This window comes from Microcaecilia unicolor, chromosome 2, assembly GCF_901765095.1.
Source record: "Microcaecilia unicolor chromosome 2, aMicUni1.1, whole genome shotgun sequence".
NCBI classification, from domain to species: domain Eukaryota; kingdom Metazoa; phylum Chordata; class Amphibia; order Gymnophiona; family Siphonopidae; genus Microcaecilia; species Microcaecilia unicolor.
The window spans coordinates 141,674,525-141,693,511 of record NC_044032.1 but is presented as its reverse complement, the minus strand read 5'-3'; the positions used below and the strand labels follow the sequence as shown (position 1 = coordinate 141,693,511).

The 18,987-nt window shown below is 39.8% G+C and overlaps 1 protein-coding gene across 9 annotated transcripts in view; it reads left to right on the top strand.

Moving 5' to 3' along the window:
* Nucleotides 1-18,987, top strand: part of MEF2C (myocyte enhancer factor 2C) — a 504,569-nt gene that overhangs the window by 465,237 nt on the left and 20,345 nt on the right. For all 9 annotated transcript variants that reach the window (XM_030193373.1, XM_030193370.1, XM_030193375.1 and 6 more), the window contains 2 exons: nt 10,688-10,817; nt 12,913-13,048. In XM_030193373.1, coding sequence (XP_030049233.1) covers nt 10,688-10,817; nt 12,913-13,048 — 266 coding nt within the window. The remainder of the gene's footprint in view (nt 1-10,687; nt 10,818-12,912; nt 13,049-18,987) is intronic.

Below are 18,987 nucleotides of genomic sequence, written 5' to 3'. Positions count from 1 at the left end.
GTACCCACATCTAGGTGCCCCCTTCACACGTAAGGGCTATGGTAGTGGTGTACAGTTGTGGGTAATGGGTTTTGGGGGGGTGGGGGGCTCAGCACACAAGGTAAGGGAACTGTGCACCTGGGAGCAATTTATGAAGTCCACTGCAGTGCCCCCTAGGGTGCCCAGTTGGTGTCCTGGCATGTCAGGGGGACCAGTGCACTACAAATGCTGGCTTCTCCCATGACCAAAGGGCATTTGGTCGTTTCTGAGATGGGCGTCCTCAGTGTCCATTATCACCGAAAATCAGAAACAACCAAGTCTAGGGATGACCATCTCTAAGGACGACCTAAATTTCAAGATTTGGGCGTCCCCGACCATATTATCGAAACGAAAGATGGACGTCCATCTTGTTTGGATAATACGGATTTCACTGCCCCTCCACCGGGACGTTTTGCGAGGACGTCCTCAGCAAAACTTGGGTGTCCCTTTCGATTATGCCCCTTTTGTTGATACATTAATGCTAAAAAGCTTAACGACCCCTATTGGAGATACAGTTAGGTTTTTGTGGTACTTTTCCATGTACACATGGAGTTTGGTGTCTGTGAAACATATGCCTCATTTGCATAGCATTAATATCGGCTGTTACTCCACATGGTGAATATTGAATTTATGCATGTTAATGTCAGATGTTATCTCACTTAAGTGCATCGGCCCCTTAGCAAGGAAAAACTGTGTGAAAGAGAGAGAATATGGGAGTGATGCTTTTCTTTGAAGTGGGAAATGCATTCTGACATAAAACATTACAACATAAAATTCCATTTGAACAGAAATCTGAAACCACCCAAATGAACAGCCTTTTGCAGGATGGACAAAAATGTATGGGTCCAAAGATAGGGACCTTGTATTGAGAAGATAGAGTGTCTTGTATGTTCTTGGGTAATCAAATGGTAAGACTGGATAATAAGTGGATTTTGGGAAGAGGATCTGAGAGCACGAGCTACACTATAAGGAGTCAAAAGACAAGAAAGATAAGGTGGTTCACTAGATGAAAGTATCTTGAAGACAAGTAGCAAACGTTTGTATGCTATATGTTGAGTTATCAGTAGCCAATGGGCTTCTTTCACGTGAGGAGTGATATGATCATATTTCCTAACATTGCAGAATAAAAGGTTAGCAGTGTTTTGGATAACCTGTAAACACTGAAGATCCATGACTCGAAGACCCTGGTATACAGAACTGCAGTTATCAAACTGTGAAATAAGTGAGTGGACAAGAATATTGAGTGCAGAGGGAAAGATTAATGAGCGTACTGAATGTATCAACCAAAGCTTGAAGAAGCAGCTACGCACCACCTTGGAAATTTGTAGCTTGAATGAAAGAGACAAGTCTAATAGAACTCCTAATATAAACTATATCTGTTTGTGGAACTGGAATATTAGTAAGAAGGAATCGTATAAAAGCCATGACCACTTTTCTGAAAACTTAAAATTCACTAATTAATTAAACAGGCTCATTTTACCATAAAAACATCAACCTTGATGTAACCCTCGTTATGTTATGTTGTACAGAATTTATAACTTGCCAACTCCCTCGTACAAGATTCAAGGCAAGAAATGAAACAAATAAAGCTAATATGCTCATCAGGAAAACCAAAATGTTCATTAAAGAAAAAACAAGCTTAATAAACAATAAGAACAACACATCAGAAAAACAAATGGGTCTTTAAAGCCCTATGAAAAATAAAATAATTTCTCAAATGGCAGAGCTCAAAAGGAAGACTGTTCCAAAGGCAAACAGCTAAAAAACAGAAGGAATGCGGAAAAAAACAGCCTTAAATCTAACACTCTTTACAGAAGGAAAAGCCAAAACAAAATAGTTGCAAGTCCGAGAGGTAAGATTAACATTTAAAACCTTAATTGTTTGAGATAATTTCTCAGAAAAAAAAACACCATTTAATATTTTAAATACCAAACAAAGCATTCTAAAAGAAATCCCGGCCTAAGCTGGCAGCCAATGCAACTCTTTCAGCAGAGGAGAAACATGATCTAACCTTGACTTACAAAAAATTAATCTGGCTGCAGAGTTTTGAACCAACTGGAACTTAGAATATACTTTACTGCCATCCCTAGGTACAAAGAATTACCATAGTCCAGTAGGGCTAAAATAGACAATTGTACAGGAACTCTAAAATGGTCCAACAAAAATAAGAACTCAGCAGCCAAAGTTATTTTAATTTAAAGTAAGCCTTACAAATCGCATTGTTAACTTGTGATTCCATTGACAAGGAATAATCAAGAAGCATGCCCGAAACTCTAGACACCCTTTCTACTTTTAAATTTTTCCCAACCTCGGTAACAATAGATTGAGCAATATCAGATTGATGTATACAGAATCATAAAATTTTAGTTTTATCTGCACTCAATTTGAGTTGCATGGAGGTTGCCCAGTCTATAACTTTACTAATACTTTTCTGAATAATGGACAAAATTGATTCAGCATTCTGCCTAACTGGGATTAGAAGAAAGATGTCATCAGCATTTGACAGTAATAACTCTCCTGGTCCCATACAATCCAGTCTAACGTGCTCATGTAAAAGTTGTATAAAAGTGGAGAAATAAGCGAACCCTGAGGCACCCCATATGGAGAAATCCAGGGAGTTTAATAACTACCATCCTTTAAGACGACATACTGTCTATTTGACAGAAATGATTTGAACCAAAGAAAAACAGAATCCGGAATCCATCATTCCACAACCGGATAGCAGATTTAATAAGGTATTATAGTTAACAATGTCAAAGGCGGCACAAATATTGAACTACAAAAGCACCATTTTGCCACCCCAATACAAAACCTGCTTAGCTTCAGAAGAAACGACAACAGCAGAGTTTCTGTGCTGTGGAAAGGGCGGAGCTCATGTTGGGAACCATGAAGCAAATTAAATCTGTCAATATAATCTGACAGCTGAGAACCAACTACAAATTCAACCAGCTTGGTAAGAAATGGGATGCTTGCAAAAGGTCTAAAGTTTGAAACCTGGGACAAATCACCATCTGCCTGTTTAGGAATTGGAGTCAGTGCAATATTCCCCATATCCTGAGAAAACCAGCCCAATGCAAGAATAATGATGACAAAAAAAACCCCAACCAAACAGCAAAAGAGAGGGTCCAAAAGTACACAAACCAAAGCAGCAAGAAACGCACAAAAGAGCCTTCAAAAATGGAACAATGGAGAGTCCTTTTATTTGATTGACCCAACACAGGCTGCATTTCGGCGCGAAATGTGCTTGCCTCAGGGGTCACATTGAACTCTCAACAAAGTGAAAAAAGGTCCAAAATAGTCATTCAGAATAGTACTGCATAAGTTTAAGTAGCTCAACAAACAATGTCTATACGCAATGAAGGCATTTTTGGGCGGTTTCTCAGAATCCTTCATTGCATATAGACATTGTTTGTTGAGCTACTTAAACTTATGCAGTACTATTCTGAATGACTACCTTTTTTTTTTTTTTTACTTTAGAGGCAAAGTAAATAGCCAGTGCCTTAGCAGAAGGCTGAATAATGTTGAGTGAAAGAGACAACATTAGGTTATAATGTAGTAAACCAAACAACTTCCTTAAATTAGGCCTTTCTAGAACTACTGATGATGAATAATAGATCTTTCTAGCTAAACTCTACCCTTGCCTTGGGGGGGGGGTCTTCTTTCCAACATGTCTGTTGTTTTGCCCCCCACCCCTCATAGTGGCTTACAATCTTCATGCCACTATTAGCGTCCTTGGCTCTTATGCACCACAAGGTCTTCATGTGTCTTGGACTGCTAATGTGTTTGTGGCAGATATCCAGCAGCAGTTTTTAAGCAAGTTTCAATAAAAATGGGAGGAAACCCATTTATAAAGGCTCTTTTCTGTAGTTAATACAGGCTTTACACGTAGAAAGCGCTTTATAAAATTATCCTCACCTGTATTACTTTGATAACACATGTAAAATTGCTTGCCCTGTTCATTGAATGGAACCGAATGGAGAAAACAAAGTTTTAGGAATCTGAAAATGAACCACAAGATTGATAGATCCAAGCATGAACCAAATCTCAAATTGTTGCCATGCACATCATGTTGGAAGGTATAGATTGGAAGACAGAACAACCTGGATTGCTACAGATCTCTATTGAGAAATTACAAACTAGCAGAATACCTCATCTCAGTCACACATGTAAAGCACAAACAGACACTCACTAAATACAGAATAAGTGACCACAGACTAGAAATAGAAGTATATAGATATGAACTGAACTGGAAACCCCAAGAAACTAGACTCTGCAGGCAGCTGGGAAAATAGAAATGCGTTTCTTTCTGTCCTGTGCAAGATATGAAGGTGTCAGACACACAGTTCACCAAATTAACACAAAAAATCAGACTTCACAAAAGTATGAGCAGAAATATGCTATGGAAAAAAGCACAGAAGAACAAAACTTCACACCAAAACAGTGAAGGCGACAAACCTGATGGATGATAAATTTCTTTATTAAAAAATTTCACTTGACATGGACCGTGTTTTGGCCAGAAAGCCAGGATCAGGAGTCTGTGACAAAATCAATGACAAAGATTATATATGTCAAAACTGTATATATAGAAATAAATAAATAAACCTTGAGGGAACTAATAAATAAGTTAAAACATACTGTATACCATTAATAAACAGCATAAAGCCTCTAAATTCATATCTACCAATATGCTGTGAGCAAACTAAAAACAAATATCACAAGTTTAAAACAAGCAGATGTAGATAAACAAATAATAGACATGTGAATAAAAGAAATATGCAATGTAGCAAGAAACTGAAAATACCTAACAAAAAGCCACCTAAAATAGATTGGAAAAATCAGCATACATTGAATTGTGATATGTATGACACGAAGTTAAAAATGTAAAAACAAAACGTTGGTTTCTCAAAGTCCCCTGTGTTCTTTTATTCTCTGTCCCCCCTCCCCCCGTTTACAAAGCCGCGTGACGTTGCCGACGGCCCATTCAAAGTGAACCGCACCACCAGCCACTAGCGCGGCTTTGTAAACAGGGGCCAGTGTAACTTACATTGTTTGGTTTTTTTTTGTATTTTTAACTTCATGTCATACAATATCACAATTATTTATATGTTGGTTTTTACACTCTATTTTAGGTGACTTTTGTTATGAAATTTAGTTTCATGTTACATCTCATATTTCTTTTATTCAGGTGTCCTGTTTATCTACATATGCTTGTTTTATATATGTGATTATTGTTTCTAGTTTGCGCACAGCATATTGGTGGATATGAATTTAGAGGTTTCATGCTATTTAATAATTGTATACAGTATATTGTAACTTATTTATTAGTTCCCTCAATGTTTTATTTATTTATTTCTATATATACAGTTTTGACAAGTGGAATCTTTGTTATTGATTTTGTCATAGACTCCTGATGCTGGCTTTCTGGCTGAAACACAGTCCATGTCGAGTCGAGTGAAATTTTTCAATAAAGGAATTTTATCATCCATCGGGTTTGTTGCCTTCACTGTTTTGGTGTGGTTCAGACAAATGCTATATCATAGTGTGAGGAAGAAGAAAAACAGCAGCTGTACAGTGTCACCAGGTAGTAAATGTAACCTGACCAAGGACAATCTGGACCAGCACTAGAACCTGGGAATTGACCTTCCAGTTGTCCTCTCTGTACATTCTAATTTTCCTTTACAGTTATTATTTTCCCTGCATTTTATGATTTTTCTATTTTAATCATTTTGGCCCCTATTTATTAAGGTATAATAAGGGTTGCCAGTTACCATGTTCTCAACATTTTTTGGAGGGCTGCTGTGAAATGCCAGAGGGAAAAAAAGTCACTACTGGCAGATAATGTGTGATGCACTATCTGCTGTATTATTGCAGCACCTGCATGAAATGCTGATTTCCATGTTAGCTGTTAATGTAGGAATTACCATGTGCTAACATTTAGGGTTAATAAACTGTGCTAAAGATTCCCATGCAGCAATTTGAATTGAATGGCTGCATCGCATTTGCCGCACCAGGAATCACTAGCACAGTTTAGTAAAAGGGGTCCTTAAAATGTTGTGATAACAGATTTGTAAACAGGCCCTTTTGAAAGTGGTTTTAGAACAGGACACCTATATAAGAAATCCAGTAGGCCACATGGCTTAAGCCTATTTTATAAAGACCATCAAAGTTATAAGTAAATTCACTTAATATAACAAAAAAAATCTTCAATATAACTCAATAAATAGATATAACTTAGTAGAATTTTGGGACCATCATCTCAGAGACTTAAATTTCCTCATAGATAAAACCATGTAAGACTGCTTTCTGCAGATATAATCAGTCCTACAGTGAATAAAACAAAAGCTATCTTGAAAAAAAAAATCAGTGCTTTTACCAAAAATAATTAAAAAAAAATATTATTTATTTTTCAAAGTTAATCAAACTTTGCAAGCCAAACATTTGCTACCGGTCTCCTACCAGATCCCATTTAAAATTTTATTCATCACTTATTAGGGTCTCTGTTTACAAAGCCACGCTAGCGACTAGCTGTGCAGTACTGCTGACACAGCAAATCACTTTGAACGGGCTGTGTCGGCAATGCCACGCAGCAGCTGCTAGCGTGGTTTTGTAAACAGGGGAAAAGTTATTTATTCAGGTCTTACTCTGTTTCATTCTAGCTCTCTCATTCCATACTCTCCTTCACAAACTGTCTGCTCATCTCAGCACAATCTTTTGACCATTCCTTCCCACAAATCCCAGTTGAAAACATTTCACTTCAATAAGGCTTTTCCCAATGGTGCCTTCTTATTAGTTTTTTGTGGGTTTGCTGTTAACACTCCAGGTTCTGTAGCTTGTAGTTGCATGACATATGGTCTATACAGAGGTGTTGCTATAGAAAGGGGTGCAAGGGGAGCAGCCACTCCCCCAAACATATTTTGAATGAAATAGCGCCTATGTGGATCCCACAATCGCACACCGTTGCCTGTTTTACAAAAGGTCTGTTCCACCTGACATCAAAACCTGGCAATGGTTCTGGGTCTAAATGCACCCCCTTCCCTTGGGTTTCTCTTTTCATTAATATGATTCATTGCACTTATGCTCCTCTTGTGCTTGGTCTCTGTGATTGAATTCTACTACTACTACTACTATTTATCATTTTTATAGCACTACTAGATGTACGCAGCGCTGTACACTTAAATATGAAGAGACAGTCCCTGTTCGACAGAGCTTACAATCTAATTAGGACAGACAAACAGGACAAATAAGGGAAATACTAAGGTGGGAAAGATAAAACAGACATGGGTACTGAACAAATGAATAGGGGTTAGGATTTAAAACAGCATCAAAAAGGTGGGCTTTTAGTCTAGATTTGAAGATGGCCAGAGATGGAGCATGACTTACTGGTTCAGGAAGTCTATTCCAGGCATATGGCGCAGCAAGATAAAAGGAACGGAGTCTAGAGTTGGCAGTGGAGGAGAAGGGTACAGACAGGTGTGCTGGAGCAGGCTCTCACAGGCTCTCGAGAGCCGTTTGTTAAGTTTTTAAGAATTTTGGGAGCCGGTTCTCCATGGCTACTTTAACAAATGGATCTTAAAATGTGGGCTTGGGCCCCTCCTGAATTCTCTTTTACTTTGCTGGCGAGAGAGAGCCCCCTGTTAACAATTTACCAGCACACCCCTGTATAAGAGAATTACCCAAAGAACAGCAGTCCCAGGAAGGAGTATAGAGAGAGATGAGGGTGGAGAGGTACTGAGGAGCTGCAGAGTGAATGCAATTGTAATTCTGTAAGAGGAATTTGAACTGTATATGGAAATGGATAGGAAGCCAATGAAGTGATTTGAGGAGAGAGCTAATATGAGCATAGAGACACTGGAGGAATATAAGTTGTGCTCAGAATTTTGAACAGATTGAAGGGGAGAGAGATGGCTTAGTGGGAGACCTGTGAGAAGCAAGTTGCAGCAGTCTAAGTGAGAGGTGGTAAGAGTGTGAATTAAGGGTTTGGTAGTGTGCTCAGAAAGAAAAGGACAATTTTTAGTGATATTATAGAGAAAGAAATGACAGGTTTTAGCAGTCTGTTGGATATGTGCAAAGAAAGAGAGAGAGGCGTCAAAGATGATCCAGGGTTACGAGCTGATGAGACAGGGAGTGTTATCCACAGAGATAGAGAATGGGAGAAGAGAATTCTTTCTTATGTATTATGCCTACCCGGTTGCTTGTTTGTTGATGTCTTTTGTACAATTTCCCCTATGTTTACTTTTAACCTTTTGTTGAACCGTTTAACTATAAACCATTTAGATTTATTTGGTTTGAGACATATCAAATAAATATGAACTAGTTGGAATAGTGTACAAATACGAACACACAAATTTACATCTACTCTGAAAAATGTGCAAATATATGCATGTTCTGTATGTGTGGACATGCTTATTTTATAACATGCACATCCAAAATTATGCTACACCTATGGGCAGATTGTGCACAAGTAGACATTTAGGACTAGATTCTATATACGGCGCCTGAAAATTTGACACCGAAAAAAAATACACCTAGGCATATTCTATAAAATATGCCTAAATTTCCTCTTGGATTGTAGAATACACCAAGCGCCCATTTGCTTGACTAAATTTAGTCGCAGGTAATTACACCAAGTTAAACTTGGTGTAAATGCCGATGTCTAAATTAGGCGCAGACCAGGTGTATTCTATAACAGTGCGCATAGATTTTAGAAACGCCCACAACCTGCCCATTCCAAGCCCCCTTAGTGTCAATAATTGCAGTGTTAAGTGGCAATTATCAGCACTGATTGGCTTGTTAACTGATTAATATGCACGCACAAATTCTGCATATGACTGGATTTGCACACGTATCTTAAGTCGTGCTATATAGAATCTGGGGTATGGGGGGAATTCTATAAATGGCTCTCAAAATTTGGTGCTGAAAAAAAAAATCAGTGCTAAGTGCAGTTCTATGTAAGGCACGCAGCCTTTATAGAATCATGCATGGCCCCAATTCCCTGCCTAACTTTGGCGCCAGATGTATGCTTCCTGAAACTTGGTGTAAATGCTGGTGCCCAAGTTAGGTGCGCTGAGGTGGTATTCTGTAACAATTTAAGTCACTTTTTGGAATGCCCCTGACATGACGGCCACGCCCCCTTTGAGCTACTCTCTGAGTTAGGCGCCATGCCGTATAGAATAGCATACAGCCACATGCGTACTCAAATTTTAATGTGTGTCAGTCAATGTGTTCTTAGCACCCAATTATTAATGTTAATTGGCTTGTTAGCCAATTAATTTGCCTGCGTATCTTGGAAGCGTGGCCAAATTTTGGTGAGTAAATCTAGGTGCCATATATAGAATCCAGGGGATAGTTTCCATGTGTGTAATTTTTGCATGCCTATATGGTCACAGAATTTTGTAAAGGCCCTTTTCTGTATGCAAAACAGGCTTTATACATGGAAACAGCTTTATAAAGTTATCCCCCACTGGTATCACTTTGGCAGCACATGTAAAATGGTTGTGCTAGTAAAATGATCTGTATATGACGGGACGGCTGGGTCTCTGGCAACCATCTGCTTCTGCTGCACTATTCTCACAACCACAGGGACTGGAGAATAAAGCTTTTAGATTCAAAATGAAATAATGTATATTGGGGCAATTGCCTGTGCTGAATGTAGGATGGTTCTGCTTACCATGGAATCAGGCACCTCATGAGGAAAAGAGAACAGCAAGTATACTTCACAAATAGGTATTAGTATACATACTTATGCATGAGGCCTATTTTTTAATCATAGAGATAAATATATGCAGAGTTCATTGAAAGTCTATTCTGCCTGGACTAAGATTTTTTTGCAGTCACACAAAGGCCATGGCCACTGCTAAAACTTCACATTCACTAATTAACCCTTCTGTTCCATGCTGTCAGTCTGAGGATGTTGATCTGCTTTTGGTAAGTAATAATGTAATTTACTGTTAATGGCTGGAGTAAAATGAATCACTGGATCTCGTTTTACGTGGTAGAAAAAAAGTGGCATGAATTTTCAAAGCCAGGGTACTTACCCCCAAATTGCCTATATTATTCAGTAAAAACTTACAAAAAAGTAAAAAGTAAGAGTACTTCCCAGAAGCAGACACAACTGCTGGTGATATCTCTGTTTTAGGGATGTTTGGCTTATTCTGGACCTTAGGACGGGCAGACAGAATAGAAATACAGTGGCTCAGCTTGCCTGGCCTGCTTCTCAGGGCTGTACTGTGAGAGAAGTGACTGGAGTGCCATCTAGTGGTCATTGGCAGCAGTGCTTATCTTGACTGGTGAACCCTGGATTTCTGGATTTTAATGAAATTTTTGCATTTCAATGAAGGCAGAAACAATGGAAGTACAGTATACATATTTCATCAGTTTTCCACATGGTCTGCTTCCTACCCACAATAAAGCAATCTTTACTTGTTACAAGTTCGGTTGCCTAGGAGACACTGATGTAATGAGTTACTATGGCGACTGCTGGTCTCTTGAAGATCTGTAAATGATAGGGTTGGCAGAGTTCATAAGAGCCACATTTTAAATGATTAATTTAGTGAAGTTTGTGGCAAGTAGTTTTCATGCCCTATAAGCCTGCTAAAATCAGGCAGAGATGATAAAATGGAACAGAAGCACCAAGGGAGCATTAATTTTTGTTTCTTTTTTACTTTGAAAGAATCAGAGGATAAATAACTCCCAGTCCGCTCAGTCGTTGGCTACCCCTGTGGTTTCTGTAGCAACCCCTACTTTGCCAGGGCAAGGGATGGGAGGATACCCATCGGCCATTTCAACAACATATGGTACAGGTGAGTGCTGGATCCATAGAAATAAGGCAAATGATACAAGAGTGGAAGATATTTTTTAATGGGTTTAATATATCAATATGCATTTGTTTCATTTTTTAATATCATACTTGTTTGCTGTAACATGGGTGTGAAGAAAAGGCTTCAGGAAAGTCGTAAATTCACTACCAACTTCATTTTCAAAATGGCTTCCAACGGTACACCATCTTCATACTCCATGATCTGGTGGTGAATACTCACCGGTGTTCACATTAAACTTCAAGTTAATAGAATTTACATTCAAGCATAAAGATGTCAGGGTGTGTTCATTTACCCATGACAATCCAACTTTGGAAGAGGCAGAAATATTTCATGGAAAGTTGAGTGGTGCATGGATTACTCCCCCATATGTTAAATATTTCATCTCTTTCAATGATGTCTTACCAGTTTCTTATCAAGAGGCTGTCATCTGCTCTGTTGCACTTTCTGAAACACTCTGAGGCCAATGATCAAAGCAAGTTATGAGTTTGCCAGTAGGTGGCAAACCCATAAGTTTATCATATGGAGAAAATCGGACAGTTTACACTAAACAGCCATATAATAAGGGGGCTGATATTAGAGAAGAGTGAATGTAGAGCCAGCATAAATCCCATTAGCAGCAATTTTTAGCGACCGGTCTAAATTAAATAGATAGTCACCATAGATCCAGTGACACTACTTAAATGGATAACACCACTGAATATACATATTAATATTAAGACCAGCCCTGGCATTTAATTTAATCAGTAGCCATCTTGGCTAAATGTCTGACTCTCTGTTTGTATAATGTAGTTAACAAGGGTCTTCACTCAGCCCCCTCTAACACCTCCAAGCTTCCTTCCTCTGGTTGACTGGTGTTCCGACTTAGAGCCAGATGCACAAAGGTCCCGTGAAGCATCCGTCTACATTTCCAAATCAGTAAAAATTTTACCGATTTAGAAACACAGAGGGATTCACTAAGAAAATCACATGCAAATGAGCTGCTCATTACTTTTGCGACCCAGCTCATTTGCATGCGATATAGGGGAAGCAAGTCAGTGAGCTGAGCATGCACAGAACAGTCAATCGCTATGCGTGGCTGCTCTGCGCATGCTGCAGATGGCTCTCATACATGCAGACAAGCTGCGTCTATGATAGCAGTAGATTTACCCTTTTTTGGGGGGGATGGGCATATCTGTATTGCAGCTCCCTGCCTCCGGCTGCTGGGAAAAAGTGAGAAAAACCTCACTCTGCTGCTCTCCCTTCTTCTGTGAGGAATCAGCAGCATCAGGACTTGGTTCCACCTCCAGCTGTTCCTGCTGCTTCCTTCTATTGGCTGGCTGACATCCTAGAATGTCCATCTCCCTGAAGATGGACTCTCATTGGCTGGCTGCTGTCCCAACTCCTCCTCCCTGTAGGACTTCCCTGATGACATCACTTTAGAGCTGTGAACTGATTGGATCCGAACTTCCTGGTGTCCCCCTCCAGTAATGAGTGGGCGGGACATCCCAGGCTGCTGCTGCCCAATTGGTTTAGCCCCTCTCTGTCCACTAACTAGCAAGTAAATGAATAAAGATCGGATCGCTAACTCTATCCAGTGAGCTAATAGTACACTGGTCTGAATAACGACTGGTGCCCAGTTAAACTTGGATAGTCAATGCAGAGCCATGTCCAGGATCTAACAGTGAATATCTGGTCAGTGAAGTTAAGTAACCCTGCAGCTGTCAGTGGCTTAAAACCTTGTGCCATATTGCTTAATTATAAACTTTATGGTAATGGACAAGAACACTAAGGTGAGAATCCAGTGGAATGGATGTGCATGCTGACTGTAAAAATTCAGTTTCTTTACAATTAAAACTATGTTGCATTAAATAGCGCTAGACAGAGGGTTCATAATAGCAATAGCGGCCCTATATGAGGTTGCTATAAAAAGATATGGGCTCCATAGTGTGAGTGTTTGAATTAGACAGAGAATCTTGACCAGGCCTCCATTGACAAATGGTAACTGTTAACTTTGGAACACTGAAGAATGTGACACCTGCCATTATTGTGAAGTTTGAATTTTTTATTATTATTCTTTCTTGTCTGTCTTGAAACCTAGAGTACTCACTAGGCAGCGCAGACCTGTCTTCTCTCTCCGGGTTTCACACGACGAGCGCTCTCCATCTTGGCTCTGTTACTGGCTGGCAGCAGCAGCATCTTCATAACATGCCACCATCCACCCTCAGTCAGCTGGGGTAAGTAAGCACCGTCATATCTGCACAGGAGACACACTGTGTTGAGTGAGACGCAGCAGGCTCCAATCCCACCCTTGACAGGCCCCATGTCTGTGCTAACAAGGTGCATGAAGCGACTCTATGTGTAACTGTGTGACGGCTTCCCTTTTCTTGACCACACCAATGGAGAATAAGTATCAGATGAAAGGCCTGGAAGGTAGCTGGAACACACTAGCCTGTACTGCAGAACATTTCCTCTGTTCTTACCACTGATATATTGGACATCCCTCATCTGTGATTTGCTGGTAGACCATTTCCTATTACCCTGATTGATTTAGTTTTGATTAAAATAAACCCTTCTACAAATTGACAAAACATGACATGATTTAAAAAATTGCAGTAAACAACGTAAAGAAAGGGAAAGAATTACAGAAATTAACTGATGAAGTTCAATCATTAAATTTGCTATTTTCTCCATTCACCTGCTAACAGGTCACTGTGTGTCACCGAGAACAATTCTAAAATACTGTATAACTAAATGTGCTCAAAAAATGTAGGCAAAATACCGTATAACATTCACCTAAGATATCCAATTCAGCTGTTTAGATATTTGAAAGCCATGTTATACTGCCCTCTAGTGGTGAAATTTAGAAATGTTGTAAGCATGTTACAAACATGTATACCACACTTAAAAATCCTGAAAAACATAAATATTTAATACATAACGAAGTTACCCACAAATAGTTGTAGTTCATTACCAGCCAGAGAAGAAAATAAGCTGGGATTTCAGCACTGTTTCTCAGCTGATTGACTAGGACAAAATAGATCAAACACACAGTACAGTGTAAACACTGGCGATGAACTTATAGCCACTGAAATAGGAGCTTACTAACCTGCGTGAGGCTTGATAAATGCGTACAACACAGTCTCTGCAACATAAAAGCAAAATATGATGATTTAGATCAAAGGCACATGGAGTTAGGGCCAGATTTTATATATGGCACAGAAAAAAATCAATGCCGAATAAAAACACGCTTAGTGCTATTCTATAAACCGCACCTAAAGTTAGGCCTGGTTTATAGAATACTTGTAGCACCTTTCCCTGCAACTAAAATTTAGGTGTGATATTTACACCAACTAAAACCTGGTGTAAACGCCCACACCTAACTTAGATGTGGATTGGGCATATTCTAAACAAGTATGCAGAATTTTTAGGAATGGCCACGACCCTCCTATGCCCTTTCCATGGCCACGGCCCCTTTTGAGATCCACGCATTAGAATTTACGTGCACCACTTTACAGAACTCTCTTAGAAAGTTGGGTCTGTAAATTCTAATTAGTGACGATAATTGCTTGTTATTGGCCAATTAATGCCGATTGGTTTGTTAATCAATTAAGTTGTGTACGCAGTTTGACCATACTGCCAAATTTGCACGTGCCACTTTAGTCGCCATATATAGAACCTGGGTCTTAATGTGTAAAAACAAGCACACAGATATTCAGAACCACTTAGCATCAGTTACTAACCACATAAGTCCTTATATTAAAATTTGCCCCCAGAAAACAGATACATTTTCCCCATATATGTTTCCATGCAGCCAAAATCTATGAAGGCAATTCTGAAAATCTGCCACATAACGGTATGGGGCCACTTATGCTCATAGAAGCATCATTACTACTACCACTGCTTATCATTTCTTTAACTCTGCTAGACGTACGCAGTGCTGTACACTGAACATGTAAGAGACGGTCCCTGCTCAACAGAGCTTATAATATAATCAATACAGAGAAACAGGACAAAAAAGGGATAAGAGAATTACTTAGGTTGGGATTATAAAGCAGACATGAGTACTGAACAAGTGAATAGGAGTTAAAAGCAGCCTCAAAATGGTGGACTTTTAGCCTAGATTTGAAGCTCCACAGCTGGAGTTGAGTTACTGATTCAGGAAGTCTGTTCCAGGCGTATGATGCAGCAAGGTAAAAGGAATGGAGTCTGGAGTTGGCAGTGGAGGACAAGGGTGCAGAAAAGAGAGATTTACCCAGGGAACAGAGTTGCCAGAGAGGAGTGTAGGGAGAGATAAGCGCGGAGAGGTAGTGAGAAGCTGCAGAGTGAATGCACTTGTAAGTCAGTAAGAGGAGTTTGAATTGTATGCCGAAATGGAGAGAGAGCCAATGAAATGACTTGAGGAGAGGGCTACAATGAGCATAGAGACATTGGCAGAATATAAGTCGTGCAGCAGAGATTTGAACAGATTGAAGGTGAAAGAGAGATGACTTAGTGGGAGTCCTGTGAGAAGCAAGTTGCAGTAGTCTAAGTGAGAGGTGAGGAGTGTGGATAAGGGTTTTGGTAGTGTGCTCAGAAAGGAAGGGATGAGTTTTGGTGATGTTATAGATATAAAAAGCTAAAGGCTTTAGCAGTCTGGATATGTGCAGAGAGAGAGAGGAATCAAATATGACCCCTTAAGGTTACGAGCTGACAAGGCAGGGAGAATGAGAATGTTATCCACAGAAATAGAGAATGGGGGAAGAGGAGAGGTGGGTTTAGGGGGAAAGATAAGAAGATCAGTCTTGGTCATGCTTAGTTTCAGTCGGCAGTGAAACATCTAGGCAGCAATGTCAGACAGGCAGGCTGATACTTGGGCCTGGATTCCTGCTGACATTTCTGGTATGGAGAGGTAGATCTGGGAGTCATCAGCATAAAGGTGATACTGAAAACCATGGGATGAGATCAGAGCACCAAGGGAAGAAGTGTAGATGGAGAAAAAAAGAGTTCCCAAGACAGAGTCCTGAGGTACACCAATTGATAGTGGGATAGAAGTGGAGGAAGATCAGCCAAAGTATACACCAAAATTGCGATGGGAGAGATAAGAAGAAAACCAAGAAAGAACAGAGCCCTGAAATCCAAGTGAGGACAGCATATCACAGAGTAGGTAGTGATCAACAGTGTCAAAAGCAGCAGATAGATGGAGAAGCATGAGGATAGAATCTGTCCAGGAACAGGTCATTGGAGACTTCAGCAAGGGCTATTTCAATTGAATGTAGAGGGCAAAAGCCAGACTGAAGTGGATCAAGAATAGCTTGAGATGAAAGAAAGTCAAGATAATGGTGGTGAACAGCATGTACAAGTATCTTGGATAGGAAAGGGAGGAGGTAGATGGGGCAATAGTTGGAAGGGCAGGTAGGGTCCAATGAAGTTTTTTTTTTTTTTTTTGAGGAGTGGTGTAACTATGGCATGTTTGAAGGCATCAGGAACAGTTGCAGTGGAAAGTGAAAGATTGAGGATATGACAGATAAAAGGGATGACAGTAGGAGAGATATTGCTGTGGAGTTGGGTGGGAATAGGATCATTGGAACAGGTAGTCAGTTTGGAGAATGAAAGAAAATGTGTAGTTTCCTCTTCAGTGATTTCAGAAAAGGAGGCAGGGGTTGAAGGATGGTTGACAGAATGGACAGGAGGAAGGAGAGGTGGAGGTGACGTGGCAGCTGTTTGGCAAGTGAAAGAGCAGACTGGAAGGAGGTCAACAAGAATTTGAAATGTATGAAGACAGCATGGGCATAGGATTTCTGTCAAAGGTGTGCAGCAGATCGGGCACAGGAACATAGGTAGTGAATTATTAATTGACAGGTGCCTATGTGCACAAGACACTATTCTATAAGGTAGTCCCTATGTGCCAGAGTGCTTAACTGCAAGGGGGAGAGTGTACGTGTGGGTGGAGCATGGGCATATCTCCCAGTTACATGTGTAGTGTATAGAGTACTACAAATTACACATGTCACTTTGCACTCTTAAGTATGCCAATTTATGCCTGTCATTGACATGGCTGGGCACGCTAATACTGACTTACTCTAGTATTCTATAATGGAATCTTGGTGCCAAGATGCCGTTATAGAATTGGTGTTATGGGCATGGCATTGGGACACCAATTTATAGAATTGCTGCCTATCTGTAGAAATTGAGGAGGGGCTGGGAAATCCAGGGGATAGGCCCAATATTAAATGGATAATGACAATATTCAACCATTGTCTAGATTATTTTATCCATGTAAGTGGCTGGCATAAATAGCAGTCCTACCCTTAAACAGAAAGTTTCTACATTAAATTTTAGGTTCACATGTTACAATGGTCTATCTTATATGGCGAAATGCCGCATTAATATATACAGACATCTTTATTCAGTGTGGGTGTCTTCTTGAACATTGTCAGGGCAAGTTCTCTGCATAAAGGCAAGATAAAAATTTTAAATAAATAAAAGTGAAGCTATGAAGACTAACAAGGTCATAGGCCAAATGTATCTCCTGTCATTGTGAGTTTTTTGAAAACTAGATTTGTAAATAGAAGATTTGGCTGTCCAGGGAACCAAGAACCACCAACCTAAATAACCCTTTCAGAACATAATGAGCCTGAAGGACTGAACATTTTTCCCAAGGTCATAATGCGAGAGATTAACTTTAACCCATGGGTCCCAATCTGCTGCATGTCTGTTTATTGAGGAGAGCTGCCACAAACTGAAAATGCTCAAGGCCCAAGACCCATGTGGAGTGTGGCTTCATGTTGGCTACCCAGCAGCACCTTATTCTATAAAAGCATGCTCAAAGTGGTTAGAAAGCGTGACTAATGAAGCCCTGCCTGGCACATGGCCGCAAACGATGCCTTCCCTAAACTGTTCGTATTTTGCATGTGGTCCTAATTTAAAAATTTTTCAGTTTCAGTTATGAGTTCATTCTTTGGTAACTGGCCCCTCTGACTGGTTTGGGATTTTTTAAAGTCACTTGAAAAGAATTATGTTCACTCTTAGAGCAGTGTAGAGATGCAGTTTCCAATCTTAATTGCATACAGTCACCTTTTGTAATGGTTACAGAAATCCCTCTGCCTTCCAGATCTGTATCCTCATTCTCCCTGTGTATTGGTGTGTACTGTTCTTTGTATGGTGTGTGACTGGAGAGTATATCTAGCATTATGATTTTATAGAAAAGACTGGAACCCAGAATAACATGGGTACATATCTTTACAGTGATCTTAATACATTTCTCAGAGGTGTGCCAAAACCTTGCCAAGCCTGTTTGGTTGCTTTTCCCCACTCATCCCATGCAGAATAATAGCTTATTTGTATTGAAATTCCTGCTTTTGAAAACTATAATGGTTAACAACCATTGTAGAAGTTCTTGTACAGCGTGATGCTAGCCAATAATAATTCTAAAGGAAACTACATATTGTTATTTTAAGCAGGCTGATACACAATAGCTAAGTGACTGTAAGGGTCTTGGGTCACTGTCGGTCACAGTTGCACTGGCTTCAACTTCCTGCATGGAACATCACTTCCTGCATATCTCCAGATTTAAACAGGAAACTGACAGATTTTGCTGGAAGCTGGAAGCATCAACCTTAAAGATCCTGTCATTGGAGTTTAGAAGAACACCCAGTGCGCTACCAGGATATTTAGGTTAACACCTTTCTACCCATGTACTCAGCCCCTGCTGTGTATTTGAAATGAATAATATACAGGCAGAGTGTTTTTCCTCAATACTAGGTATGCCAATGGGAGTGCTTAGATTTTGAACATTTTCAACAGGAACACTGATTGCCTATGTGTGTGTGTGTGTGTGTGTGTGTGTGTGTGTGTGTGTGTGTGTGTATATATATATACATATAGATAGATAGATAGATAGATAGATAGATAGATAGATAGATAGATAGATAGATAGATATAGTAACAGGCCCCATTCAAAAGCTCTTGTGTGATCAGCCATATGCATAGATGAGTGTTTTTTTGCATTGTATGAGCTGTTATAGGAGTACTGTGAAATGTAAACATTGCCCCGCTTTTCTTCCTATACTGAGTATACCTATGTAGAGTAAACCCCTAAATTAGCATAACCCAATATCAAGATGCCTAACATTCAGGCACCTGCACTTACATCACCAATAAATCTGGCACGGCAGGGATATGTGTTACATGCAGG